General features: G+C 40.5%; 1 protein-coding gene across 2 annotated transcripts in view; it reads right to left on the reverse strand.

Annotated features, from left to right (window-relative positions):
- rap1gds1 (RAP1, GTP-GDP dissociation stimulator 1) overlaps positions 1 to 14,867 on the reverse strand; it is a 30,032-nt gene that overhangs the window by 4,217 nt on the left and 10,948 nt on the right. Inside the window, exons 5-11 of one of the 2 annotated variants that reach the window (XM_037111941.1) lie at positions 11,220 to 11,366; positions 7,089 to 7,217; positions 6,287 to 6,412; positions 5,306 to 5,449; positions 3,514 to 3,645; positions 2,765 to 2,899; positions 446 to 571 (exon numbers count right to left, since the gene is read on the reverse strand). In XM_037111941.1, the coding sequence (XP_036967836.1) occupies positions 446 to 571; positions 2,765 to 2,899; positions 3,514 to 3,645; positions 5,306 to 5,449; positions 6,287 to 6,412; positions 7,089 to 7,217; positions 11,220 to 11,366 (939 nt within the window). The remainder of the gene's footprint in view (positions 1 to 445; positions 572 to 2,764; positions 2,900 to 3,513; positions 3,646 to 5,305; positions 5,450 to 6,286; positions 6,413 to 7,088; positions 7,218 to 11,219; positions 11,367 to 14,867) is intronic. The other variant, XM_037111942.1, reaches the window with a different exon arrangement.

The raw sequence follows: 14,867 nt of genomic DNA on the forward strand, positions 1-14,867 counted from the left end.
TAATGTCATTGTTATTCTGGTGTCCATTGTCACTGAAGTCCAGCGAAAGATCATAATTTCTACCAAACAATACCCAGCTGCATTTTATTTGATTTGTTTTTTTTATAGAAAAGGCACAGCAGCAGTTGACTGAACCACATTTGGTTCCCACTCTGATTATAAAGGCTTTCTGTGCATGAAACCATCTGTCCACTGTCAGGCCTTGAGCAGCAGTTACCATATTTGAGTGTCTTCATGACTCAGAACTGAAGCTCTTGTTGTCTGGACTGCTAAGCTCTTAATTATCAAACCAAAGCTCAAACAGAGCTGAGCCAAAAAGACTCATTATTGCTTGAAACTGGACCAGCTTCACAGTCAGTAATGTGCCGACATGGTCCATTTGTTTGCTGTGATGATTTTCATGCATCATGCGCAAAGATTGGAGTAAAACAGATGATATATCTACCTTGTGTATCGATGAGCATACGTAACGTTCCCAGGAGTTTAAACTGGACTGGAGGCATCTCCGATTGCAAAAACTTCAACACCACATCTGCTACTCCAGCTGACAGCATCTTGGATTTGTTTACCACTGGAGAGAGGAGAGACAGCAGATTAAAACACTGTTCTGGCAAAAAAAAAAAAGAAAAAGAAAACCCAAGCACACGATTATCAGGCCATTCTCTGCAGTTTGCAACTGTATTTTATGCTTCGTCATTCACACACATCTGTCATCTTCTCAACTGTTGGAGCATAATTGCAGTGAAACTTTCAAGTAAGTAAAACATGTTTTACAAGAGGGAAGAAATGTAAATATATTACAGTATGTAAAAAAACAGAATATTACTAAAGAACACATTAATCATAACACATGATTATAAACTATCAGTAGATGTAGATGTTTTCAATACGTAACTGTCAGTGTCCACAACAGTAACCTGTTAGATTTGACTATGTGGGACTGCTGGAAGTCAGCCATGTCAGCCCCTCCCTGGGTGCCCTGGTAGCCCGGCAGTATAACTAGGGGGAGGGAGGGATTGCCACAGGCTGCTGTACTGTTTTGCAATTGTACACAAACCAATGGCTACTTTTTACATGCGTAGGTCTATGGCGGGCTATTGTTTATTTATTTATTTTTTTTTTTTACTAAAGAGGGAAAGCAGAAAGACCTCAAGGAAAATGAAATTGTATACAAAAAATAAATGCTGCACACACCACATATATCATTAAAGGACAATTTTCAGCAGTATTGTGATAAATTTCATACCATGGACTACATATTGTGGTGATATATGAGTTTTTGATATTGTTACATCCCTACTTAGGACCTACTACAAGTGTGTGGCAGTGTCTGTACTGGCAGACACCCTGCCCTACGTAGTGACCTGGGTTATTTCAACATTTCTGGATACATGTTTAGTCACTGCTGATTCATAATAAAAGCTTTAAATTACAAATAACCAACAGCTTTGATTGTAAAGAAGTATATGAAAGTACAGGATATGAAACGTGTGAAACTGAATTAGAAGAGCCACTTTGTTAGCAGGGATTCTTCATTAGTACTGTGGGAAATGAGACAAGTGTGTCACTAGTATGAAACACACCTTCAAGCAGGTAGACCAGTTGGTGGAAATGTAAATCCGGCGCAAAATGAGTGGAGCCAGACTCGCAGTTGTATATTAAAAAACGCCACAGGTTACATTCTTTCCTCTGCTCTGTTTGTTTGACTGAGGGCTGCTCTGCATCTCTTTCACCCACTGCCCAGGTGTGGAGAGACCGACTTGGAATGGTGTGTTTACCAACAGGAATGATTAAACAGAGTCCCAAAGACACACCCTTTCCAGTGGACCTCATGGGATCTTATTTCACAAAAAACTTGAACACCAGTCAATAAGGAAAGACAGATACTTTTTTGATCCCGTTTGAATTGTGCCATGAACTCCACATAGTTTGTCAATTTCAAATACCATTTTCCAGTTGTTATTAATACATAAATAATGTATTTGTCTGTCTCCATTTACTACCAGACATATATTTGTTCTGATAAAAAGGTCCCATGGTGTCCACCAGAGTGGGGCGTGACTTTGGCACAGTATGCTTTTAAGAATAAAGGGAAAACATTTTTAAATATGGACTCAGTTGCCAGTTTATTAGGTACAATTAGCTAAATCTAATGCAGTCTGTTACAGTAAGACGGACGCTGATAGTGATGCTGATATTTTGTCTAATATGTTTACCTGAACCTTACTGATATGAATGGGATGAACAAATTAATAGAAAACACCTCTCTAAAACAGTTTTAACTTAAACTTAAAATTAGGGCCTTTGGATTTGGACCAAACTTGGTTTAGCTCAGTGTACATAAAAAACCGGCAATCAGTGTATGTGCAATGTGCTCCTAAGAGAAAAGTTCCATGCAAACACTGGAAGAGCATGTTTTCCTCACGCCTTGTCAATAATAATCGGAACGTGACGATAATTGCTCACTTAAATTTGTTTGAAATTAGTGATATTTACAGACGGACAGTCATATCCGCATCATACTAGCATTTCACTATGTCTGTATCTCGTCTCTGTACCACGTCATCATATTTATCGCTACTTATCAAAGTCAAACGCCATGTAAACAGATAGGGCAGGCAGGAGCCGTGCTGCAGCAGCAAAGCTGCCTGAATGAACACAAATACACATGAGTGAGCAGCAGTGGTTCAGTAACGCGGCAGTCAAACACTACACAAGCAGCCAGTGTGGCCAGCCTGTAAGTTTGACTGATGTAGCAGCTCACCAGGTATGGCCAAGTTCCGCAGGGCGCTCAGTGCGGCATGCTGAACAGTGACGTTGCCCTCCTCAACATGCCGGTCCAGCAGCTCCAGAAGCTTCTGCACTATACCAGTGTCCACCATGTGGATGCAATTCCCATCTACACAGATATAAACACAAGAGAAGGAGACACCATGATGTTGTGTCAGACACTGTTCAGTGTTGGGTTTTACAATTACAAAACCCTGTAATGTATCCTGAAATATATTAGATCAACAGTATTGATGTTATCAGTTAGTCATCACTTTCGTAAATACTTTAAAACATCCTTAAGTTTAGTTATCCAACAACCACTGTATGTCCACACTCTGGACCACTTTATTTTTGTCACTAGACACCATATATAAGTCCATCACATTGGATTTGTGCTTATTAGCATCAACTGCAAAACACTAAAGTGACATCTTTTTCAATTTTGATTCAATCGACAGCAAATTTGGAATACAGCATTGTGGGACAAAGACACACAATTCAATTACAAATGAGTAAGATCAGTTTAAAAATATGGCAGAAGGCATGGCTTAAACCAATCATCATCACACTTGATACATATGTACAAAATTTATTAGAAACCCACTCATTGCCGCTTTCTAGTTTCGGCCAGAACTGTTATTTGCTACTGCAATGTCCCACTTTACAAGCAGGCACAATAAATATTTTGGTTGGTACTGTCCTCTGGGAGCTCATCTCACCAGAATGTGTAGTGAAACTTACCATTGCGAGCAAAATTAGCAATGGCCAGAGCCCCAGCAAGCTGCAGCTGATGGTTATGAGATGGAATCCAGGACAAGACCCTCTGAAAGACGCTGCCCTTTCCTCCCTCAAACAGCTTCTGCATGGACTCATCTACACAACATAGGAGAGACATCAGTAAATACTGATGAATAACACAGGGGTGTGCCATCTGGCCAAAAAACATTACAAACCATTTACCTGCATCCACGATCCACTACTCATTTGACATATCTTATTATATTTTCTCCATTTGTACCAATAAAAACACATTACTGTATTAAATATAGTATTGATGAGGATTCTCAGTCATCCAGGTCATGGTAATTCTAAGTGCTATATCGTAGGCAACTGGACTTGTTGCGGTTTCTTAAAGAAGTTTCACCTCTCAAACAAGATACTTCTTCAGCTCTAACTAACTGGAAGGGAGTTGCAAGCTTTTAAACTCTGTGTGGGAGTGTCCTTACAGAGTCATTAAGGACACGTGAGCTTCAGAGTCAGCACTTGGGAGTCATTGACCCAAGTGGCCTTTAAGTGGGTTGCTAAGGCTAGGTGAGCCTAGGTGTGAATGGTTGTTAAGCTGTCTGGGGAGGGAACGCAGCACAGCATTGTAGGTGGGTGATAAGTAATGTTGTAGGCCACTCCCCTGTTCAAAGACCGTCGTTCCAGTTTGACATATGTAGGATGTCCCTGATATAAGGAATGAAGATGTTGTCTCCTTCTCTCTTTCTGCTCTGGCTCTGTCAGTGGTTTTGACAAAGGTCTAGTCTGGGTAGCCACAGGTTTTAAGTGCTCCCCTGATGTCCTTCTGTTCCTTCTCCTGCCCTTCTGTCTTTGTGGGTATGGTCTCAGCCCAATAGAACCCTAAACCATTGTACTGGTCATTTCCGGTCAAGATAATGAAAGATAGTTGTACCTCTAATAAAAATAATCTTGGGTTGCAGCACTAGATTGTTTGTAGTCCACCATTGTGTGCCATTTTTACTGGCAAAGTCTGATGATTTGATAGACTCACAAAAGAGAAAAATATGATGTAATCTCAACCTTGCACTAGATGATGGTTTTAACAGCACACTGCAGTCAGTGCCTGCATAGGATGAGAGCAGACAGAATACTGTCGACAGTCTTTAAGTGGATTTGTCAAGCACTCATGGTACATGCTGACAAATCATTGCTTAATCGCGTGTTAGATGTATGAATGGTGGAATAATGTTGTTTTAACATACAAGAATCTAGATGAACATCTGTAAGACTGGCTGCACTGACTCCACTTAGTGTATATTTATAACACACCATGTTCAGGTCTATTCCCCTGCAATAAAATATTTGCATAGAGGCTGAATAATTAATACTCAACCGCAGCACTGGACAGAAGACTGTGTGCTCTTATATTTATACTCACACACAGTATGTGCGTGGGTTATACTTTCTGGGCATTAATTAAGTCAGTTTGGGGATAATCTTCTCCACCGATGATCATTTGGCTGTAGGATCCGTGCTGCTACAGTAATTTGACAGTTTGCAAAGTATGAATTTTTAATTACTGTTACACAACATTCTTTTTAAGTTTGAAAATGGGTCCTTGTTAATACAGTATGCCCCGGAACGGGATTAATATGTGTTTTTGAACCATAATCGACATCTCCTTGTTGCTGAAAAGACTGTTAAATGTTGTACAACAGAAAATATTGATCCTGTTAGGACTGCAATAGAAATGGTGTTATCAGGTGTTAAACACTGGCCCCACGTACTGGACAAGCCCTGAAGTGTTTACCTCCAAGCAGCAGGAGAACCATGAGGTCAGAGGCAGTCTTGAGCTGGGCGATGTCCTCCTCCCTCTCTCCATCTACAGTCTGAGCCACCACCTCCAGGAGACACTCCACCAACCCCGCCTCCACCAGCTGCAGCTTTATCACATCTGGCAGGAGGATGAGACAGAACCACAGTGAGCAGGTCTGAAACACACTGCTGCTGCACTGCAGTGCTGCATATGATATTCATCATATGATATGCTTAGCACACATGGTACTCCTCACAGCCCGGCGCAACAGCCACACATAAACCCTAACAATAAAATGTTTCACGATACAACATTCTATTATTAGGGTTTATGTGTTATGTGCTGTAAATCACCAAACTGTTACCGTCATCCTGACAGGTCAAGTCTGTCCAGCCTATCCAGCCATTAGCGACATTCAGAGGGCCGTGTTTGGCCAAAACTGCTAGTTTGTAAAATGTACCATCCACATAGATTTAAGCAATCCAACCAATTAATCGGTCAACCTCTAGCAGAGACAGAGCAAGGTTTCTCTAGGGTAGACTTAAGTAGGACGTCGTCGTGGAGACTGACAATGTGGGAGCACCCAGTGTGCCTGGAATGGTCATAACAACAGGCATTAAGACGCTCTCTGCTGTTGACACACACGCATGCATGCGCACACACACACACACACGCACACTCACTGAACGCACACACACACACACACGCAGCTCTTGAAAAAGAGCAGCTGAGCAAATGCAGGAGCCGTCTGCCATGACTATGCAGTTAGCAGCTAGCCTGGAACGCATGACTCACACTTGGAGGATAATTTACTACAGAGTAGGTGGACATCTTCATCTAAATCTTCATCTAAAAGGCAGGACAGAACACCGCAGTCTCTCACTATTTGGTGTTTTGAATCTCTGGACTTCCCATACAAGGCATTTTGCAGAACTTAATAATGATACAAAATAAAAATAAAAATACAAAAATTACCATTTTCTGCAAGTGGAGCCAAAACCTCAAAGATCATCTCCTTCTTCTCGTGCTCTGTCTGCTTCTGGAAAAGCCGCACCAGCTCCTCAGCGATACTGGTGGAGGCAAACTGCTCTTTGCTGGACTCTGAAAAAACAGAGGAATATCATAGGCATATCATAAAGGAGAAGAATTCCTCACTTATGTGCAGTCCATTAAGATAATTATTATATTTTCTGCATGTGTCAAAGCATTTTTGGTCCCAGCATGAGGGAATTGTGAATCATGTTTCATTTTTAAGATGAACTGAAATCTGTTTTTAAGAGTCAGAACTTGTGCCTCTGCCCTAGCCCCCTTTCACACTGCCTTTTCAAGGCAGGAATCTTGTGCTGATACTCCACCTTGCCGTCTGTGGCAAAGTTACAGATGAGGAGGGGAGGGAAGTTTTGTTCCAACTCTGATTCACCAACGGAGGTAGCGTAGGTGCGTCAGCAGAGGCGAGACTACGTCTGAGTGAAAGGGTAAGCCGGCAGTGCGGGACAAGAATCTATCGGTCTAATAGCGTTCAGTCTGACAACTAAACAGATCCTTCACTCATCAAATAAAAGAGAAATCTCCTACACTTCAACCTACAAAAACATGTTATTTACTCAGCAGGTCTGTATACTGATACAGGAATCATGCAACATGATATTTTATATCAATATTTTGAAGGAACATACAAAAATGACAATAAATGATGGTAGATAAAGTTTAAGAGACCATTTTGGAATGGTTGGAAAGTCTGTCAGCTCGATATATATTTATATTCAAGTATACTCACCAAGCTCAGCCAAATTCCCAAAGGCAATTAGACACATTTCTGTCAGGGCTGTGTTGTGGGAATGGATACCTAGCAGCTTCACCAGAGTGGGAATCACACCCATATTTATCAGCTGGGCTTGTAAGGAATCTGCAAAAAAACAGAGACACAGAAAGACTTAGTGTCAGTCAGCTGTCCTAAACAGAAGGTAAAGCTGAGGAGACCAAGAGACAAACGTGGGACATTTCATTTTTACTTGAAAGCTGATTTGTTAAACAGTGAGCATTTGAATCAAATTTTCTAACTGAAGGATTTAAACACCTGCTTCCATGAAAAGCAGAAAATACTGTTATGGGAGCTTAAACTGGTGCCAGAACAAAACTTATTGGGGATTAATCTAGTGAGTTAACCCAGAGATTCTCTCTATTTTCTGTGTCAACTGTGTTGATAACTCCACCCTGCTATCATTCACCATTATCCACCATTTCATTCAATACAATTCACTGAAGATGAGCAAAAAAAGCTCTCTGAGCAAACATGCTTGCTACAATAGTTTAGCAAACTTGTTTGCTGAGCTTGGAACTAACGGGACATTAAATTCACAGTTTATTCAAATAACATATTTGTAAAATTGACTAATCTCATAAATGTCTGCAAACTACAACATTTTTGTGTAACAAATTAAACAACAAAAACAGAGGTTTTAAATAAAAGTGAAGGGGGACACAGCTGATAAACTACGATAGCTTTCTACATCTTGGATTAACCTGCTCACAGTTCCCTCAAACGTAGGCGCACAAATTGATCTTGACGCTAGAAAAGTTAGCAGATTTACTTTACCCCAGTTGGAATCCACTAATCACAGTGATTCTAATTAAATGAATGTCACATTTAAAAGAACTGGTGTGACCAAGTCTTTGCTGGTCAGGTACGACTAGTGGCTTATGCTGGCTAATGTGGATAACTCTTTTCAGCTTGTGCTGCTGACACACTACATTTACAGGCCGACCACACTGGATGCCACATCGTGTCCAGCCTGTTAAAATTCATCCTTAACATTTAACATAGACTTACAAAAAATCCAGTCCTACCTTAAGTGCATTTGAGAAAAAAACAACAAAATCTATTACAAATACTATAATTTCTGACATGGGATTAACAAGGCCAAAGCCCTACTCTATGCATGACATTAGGGTGGTGATAGAAACAGTTCCAGAACCATAAAAGAAGTGCAGATGCATTTGCCATTTGGTGACAAGAAGTGGTAGAGCTATTAGATATATCTGGAGATCGTACAACAAATGTACTTTGTTTTTTGTTTTTTTTTATCAAAAAATCAGAGTGAATGAATCAACAGTGAAGGAAGAGTGGATAAATGAGCAGACCAGAGGAAGGAAAGAAGGAAACATACTCAAAACGCTCTTTTCAGATCACCACTGGATGTCAGTCAGAACTTACAGTACCAGAACAACCTCAACTCTTAAAACCATGTAACAGTAAGAAGCAGCGAAAGCCAACAAAACAGACACTGTATGTGCTATTTGAATGTCAATACCGTACATTTATCAGTCTCTACGGAATTTGAATATTATGTGCCATGAAACAAGAATAGAACATTTGATGGATGGCTTCATGACACAAAACAGTATGAGAGTGCTCTTCTTCCAGTGCAGTTTTTTGGAAAGGCAAGAGGCAAAGAGGCAGAGAAAAACAAAAAAGTCTTTATGAGGCCAACATTTCTCGGACCTCTTTTAGTGCACACTGTCCTACATCGAAATATTTCAGTTTGGCTTGTTGAGTAGTAAGACTTTGAGGTACAGAAGTGAGTCTAAAGTCCATCAAAACACACTGGTATAATTTATCCTGTACAATGTCAACTCTAGTTCGTATCTTAATCGCAATTCTTTAATAATGCAAATTTTTACTTTAAAATATAAATATTGACCAAAATATTTTTAAACCCCATAATATCTGTAAGGATACCCATCAGAGACTGTGTGTGTTGTTAATATTAGCACACCATGATAGTTACAGGGATGTCTTAAATATACTTGTCTTTTTCTAAAGAGATTCCATTAAGCCGATGCAGCAAATTTAGAGTTAGTACATGTTGAGTTGTATCAACATTAGTTGGATATGAAGAGTCAGCATGATGAAAGCTGCTGAAAGCTGCAGAAAGCCACACAAATTCATCCGTTCTGTTAGCACAACCCACAATCCCATCACCCAGCCAAACAAATGAAACCATCATCCAGTGCCAAGAGACACCTTGGCAGGAGTTCTGACTCTGTCAGATCACATTCTTGCTGCTCTCAAAAAGCCTTGTTATCATAAAAGACACAAACTGTAGCGTAGACCAGAAAAAAAGAAGGGACACAGTGGAGGACATTCACCAGTCTCACCTTTTTGGCAAAAACAGTTAATCATGCTGCTTCATAGCAAATACGACGATAAGTTGATAGACAGTGGTGCACACACATAATAAAGATAGACACATATGGAAGGGAAGCATATGTCATGTAATCCAAGCTGAATAGCAAACCTTTTAAAGATGGGAGCAACAACTGGGTAAGATTTCTTCGATCTATTTAATATTCTTACAATAAAATGCTGGTTTCTTTGGTTGAATATTTGTACAAAGCTAAGAAGATAATGCTTACTGACTTAACACTATATTGTCGGATACATTTTCTTTCTCAAACATTTTACACAGGTTATCAAACAGGTTCACAAATGTTCCAAAAGGAATACTTCAAAATTTTGGGAGATGAGCACTTTTTTAAAAAGTAGATGAAAAGATAGCAATCTCATGTCCATTTTAAGTGCATAGATGGAGCCAGACTGTGGTTGTGGCCTAATTTAGCATAAGGAGTGAGAGCCACGGCTAAAAGGCTTGCCTGACAAAATTCCAATAATAACGCTTAAAGCTCACTGTTTAACACATTGTTTCTTATTGGTGCTGTTTAATCAAACACAGAAATGTTGCAAGAGTCTACAGCCATGCAAAAAGCTTTTAAGAACAGCTCAGCTTACTCCAAGTGTTGAGTGTTAGCGTAGCTGATTGCTGGTTTGTGACAACATCCACATTCTCGCAGTCAATGCTAACATGTTATTGCATGTTTATCAGAAAATGTTTCCTATGGTTGCTACTTTAGTTTCGGGTGTTAGCATGCTGACATTTGCCAGTTAGCACTAAAATCATAATACAGCTAAAACTAACAGGAATGTTATAACATTGGCAGGTATAGCACGCTGCAGGGATAATGTAGTTTTATATGCTAAACAGATGTTAGCGATGATGTACTTACCACAAAGCTTTCTACAACACTGTACAATATGAACCGTACTGTAAACTGATTGATGTACAAGATGTAAAGTTAGAGTTTAAATAGTTCACGGTTACGTCCATCGACGAGTGAGTAGATGAATCTGAAGACTGAACAGAGATTTTGACCTAAAATGAAAAGTCTAAGGATTGCCAAACCTTATACAATTCACTCTCAAGAGAACATGAACCTGTGTACGAGATTTCATGGCAATCTGACCAATAGTGATACAAACATGAAAGGCTGGCCATGAATTTTTGTTTGCGCCAATTATCTTGTTGACTTTTAAATATTCCACTGGAGAAGTGACAGCCTTGCCTTGTTGGTGGTGCCACACGAAATAAATCAGAGTATTGCCAAAGTGACTCGAATTATCCGAGGGTCTATCTATCCATCCAACCATCCAACCATCCATCCATCCATAAGATTTTGCAGTTTGGACCAAAGCCATGTTGCTAGAATGCTACAATGCATCGACAGGCATTAACTATGACTATGCTCTACCTGGGGAGTCTATTAACAATACAACTTAAACAACTGCAGGGTAGAAAGATAGAGGGTATTGCTATTAGGACAGCTGGCTCTCAGCAAATATTAATTACTGCAGATTACCACTGAGGTGAAGCTGGAAAAGCAAGAGAGAGCATAGTGAAGGATCAGGAGAAAGGTCAGTCCAAGAAAGAAAAGCACAGAATCTTCTGGTTCACTTCAACCCTACCGCCTTATCACAAAAAATAATGTGACATCGTCTGTGTGTAAGAAAGAGAACACCCGCTGATTAGTTGAGATTAGTCAACAGTTGTTCTTGGGGGAAGATGGTCATTACCATTATCATTGCTATAGTTCATCAGCATGCCACAAAAGACAGTCAAGAGCTTCTCATTTTCCGGCTCAGTATTTTGGTAGAGGGATTTAATGTGTTCAGCTACTATCTGAGCCCCTCCTGCCAGGTCAACTGCACTCCTGCCCTCATCTGCAAAACAAAGAGGCCAGGACACAAATCAACCACAAAGCAACTGAATAAAAGTAAAGAAAACAAAAAATAACCACAACCTGAAAAACATGTGAAAGCAATGTTAATAAACAGTACAAAATATACAAATCAATGAAAACTGAGTACAATATATAGAAAAAACAATGCAAACTTAGTACAATGTATACATATCAATGCAAACTGAGGCTATAACACAATCCTGAATAACATAAGTGTAGAGGAAATAATTATGACCACAACTACATGACATGAAGCAAATCCAGGTGTAGATCCTGTGTGTGGTGAATACAGATGTATATAAGGTTCATAATCCATCTGAAAAAGACTTTTTCTCATTAAAATCCATCCAAAAATCTAGAGATGGATTTCTTCAATGTCACATTCACCATTGGTGCTCCTAGTAAGTCCCCTTTCCTCTTTTATTTATTTGAGTATCTGTGGCAACAGAATGAAGTTAAAGCTCTCCCTGCACAGTTTAGAATATGCATTTATTTTGTTGCAACAAAGAACTGAAAATCAACACAATCAACCAAAGCCAAAACAAAGAACTGTAATCTTCAAAAACAGACCACTGACAACTGATATGTTTAGTATAATCAAGCCTCTGTTCGCTGTGTCCATGTCTAGATCATACGCCTTTGAAGAGCAGTACACTTTGAGAAACAATGAAGCCACAGTAGGATGACTGTCTCTCTGGGAGGGCTTTGTCTGGGAGAATATCTGCCAAAGGAAGCGTTACATGAGTCAGCCTTCTCAGTATCAGTGCATCTGCTACTTTCATTCACTCATGGCAGCATGCCACGCCTGAGGTTTCAGCAACATGCCAATGCCATGTGCATAACATTTCCTGTTTCTGTTCTATACACGTGAAGCTGCTGTTGTCATGCAAAGGATGTGATAGAACTTCATTGTGAAACAGCGACAAACAGTCCCTAGATCAACTTGAGCAGAGTGGCCTGTGCTAACCCTGTACTAGCTTTAAAGGGTTATAATTAATCTATGGCTAGACCTAGCTATCACAAAGGGGTTAGTCTTTTTGACAGCAACCTGCAAGGATCATGTGGCAAACCGTTTAAGACAGTTCCAGTCAATGGGAAGTGGTACTAACCAACATTATTTCTGCTAGTTAGTTATGTGAATGGTATATAAGATCCTGTGGCTGCTGAACAACAGAGCTGTGTCTGCCTAGAGAACACAGATCTCCTGAAACACTGAAAAGTTGAGAATCTGTTTTGGGTTTGAACCCAAGAACACACCTCAAAAAGGTTCCAAAGGCCTGTCCTCAAAAAGCTCAGAATTACACTGTGTTACCTGAGTATCGTAATTTTACCCTGACCAATTACAGGCCAGCAAACGTTATCAGTGGATGTCAGCTGAAAATCAGATGATACTTCTTGCATAGCTTATCTTCCAATGGTAAAATGTCCAACCATCCAACCAAACTCTAACCATGGGAGTACAGTCTACATTTACTGTGTGCAATATATGAAGGACTATCACTGTGTCTGTGGGCAACCAATCTATCCAATCTTTGTATGACCTGTGCGAGAGTTGGGTTCATTTCTCTGAAAAGAGTCAGGCAATCTCATGGTTGATGGACTGGTTCAAGGACAGCATCTCTGCACACAGCCAACAAATGGAAAGTGTCCAGTTTGTTGATATCTCGTTTTCTCTGTGTCAGTTTTGCTGGATTTATCAACGTGTGAACTCCAGGGTGTATTGTGACAGTTTCAGTGTGAAATGTCTGTGATGAAGGTCAGCACCCCTCTCTGTCATGGCCATGGCACCCTGCCAGACAACAGTGGAATACTCACTCCAGGATAGTAACAAATTGATGCCCCAACTGAAGCAGTTCGAATATCTGGGGCTCCATGAGTGAAGGTAAGATAGTTCAAACAGTTGGAAGAGTGCAGCATTGGCAGTGATGCACTTGTGGCACTGGTAATGGAAGTTAGCTGAGCATGTGGCTGAACCTCTAAGCTATGGTCATGGGGTTGCGTACAGCATGTTGTGTTGCTTTCATTAACAAAAATACAATCATACAACTACTCCCCTGCCTTTGAGTGTGTACTGATGATGGCAGCACCACCCTCTAGCAGTCAATGCTATTAAGTGTGACCTGTTATCTCCATTTGCACAATTCATCAAGTGAAGAATACAAAGACATGCAAAATAGTTGTTGGAGAGAGATAAGGGGGGCAGTGGAGTCTTGGAGCGTGGCTATTCAGAACAGGCAGAGAAAACTTAGGGCCCTGACTCACCAGGCTCACGGTCAGCTGTCGGTGAGCATGTGTGGCCCCAGGTTTTGTGGTGTGTCCCGCACTATTTAGATGACTGAACACACTGAATCTGCATCAAAGCCTGTCGATGAGAGAAATCACTCTGGTGGGCTGTTCAGCTACGTGGACCGGAGCGCGAGAAGAGAAACAGAAAAGGACTGGGAGAGCCTGTTGAGTCTGCTGCTGTAGTAGCCATGACTTCACCCACACAGTGGGGTTTCTCCGTATTTTTGCCTCTGCCTCTTCGCCAGCCATTTGCGAGTATCAGACAAATGGTCTTGACTAAAAGAGGTTATTTACAGTGATGCAAACACTGCTTAATCAAAACAACAGTTTGTATATCCAGGTCTTGTGGTTTCCCTTTTCGAAGGACGAAAACAAATAAATGCCACCTGGTGGTATTTCCTCTCACATGGGCGGGGAACATACAAGCTAGCTGGCTGTCCGCTGTAGTCTTGGCAGTGTGACCAAGTACAGCTTTTCGGCTGAATCACAGCTGACACAACAGTCAGCCTTCATTGCAGTTAGTTCTTTGATGTTGGTTTGGTGTGTCTGGGCCCGTAAACGTTTATGAATGACGTATAGCACAACTTAGCTTGTTTCAGGCACAGTGAACCCTTTAGGGACAGGGAGAGGAGTACATACATCTGGAAGAAGCTTTGAGTAGAACCGCCACTCTTTCAATTTGAGAGGGATCAGTTGAGGAGGTCCCGTTATCTGATTATGTTATATATACACAGATTTATTATTGTATTAGATTTACAGTTATTATCTTAACCCCGATCAATAAAAGACATGAAACTTCAAGATTATGCCTGAATCCACATAACAGTTAAGATGTAGACATCTTAAAACTAAGAGTATTTTACTAAATCTTTGACGTACAGTTTTGTATGACTTGACTGAATTTTCTTTTTTGTAAAATAGATGCCATCAAATATAAAAATAAAACAATTTCAATGTAAGTCCCTTTGAATACACAGCTCATTCAACGCTGATCAGGAGCCACTTCCTGTCTACTCAATGAGTGTGTACTGTCTGTGTAATGTACAGACATTAACAGTACCAAAGATCCTGTTTTACCCATTTTACTGAGCCAGTCGAGTTGATGTCTGCCATATCACAGTATTTCTTTCTTCAAGGTAGCGAGCAGCTGCTTCTCCACACTCACCCAGAGCATCGATCATAAAACCATGCCAGC

The sequence above is a fragment of the Acanthopagrus latus genome, chromosome 10 (assembly GCF_904848185.1).
Source record: "Acanthopagrus latus isolate v.2019 chromosome 10, fAcaLat1.1, whole genome shotgun sequence".
Lineage (NCBI taxonomy): Eukaryota > Metazoa > Chordata > Actinopteri > Spariformes > Sparidae > Acanthopagrus > Acanthopagrus latus.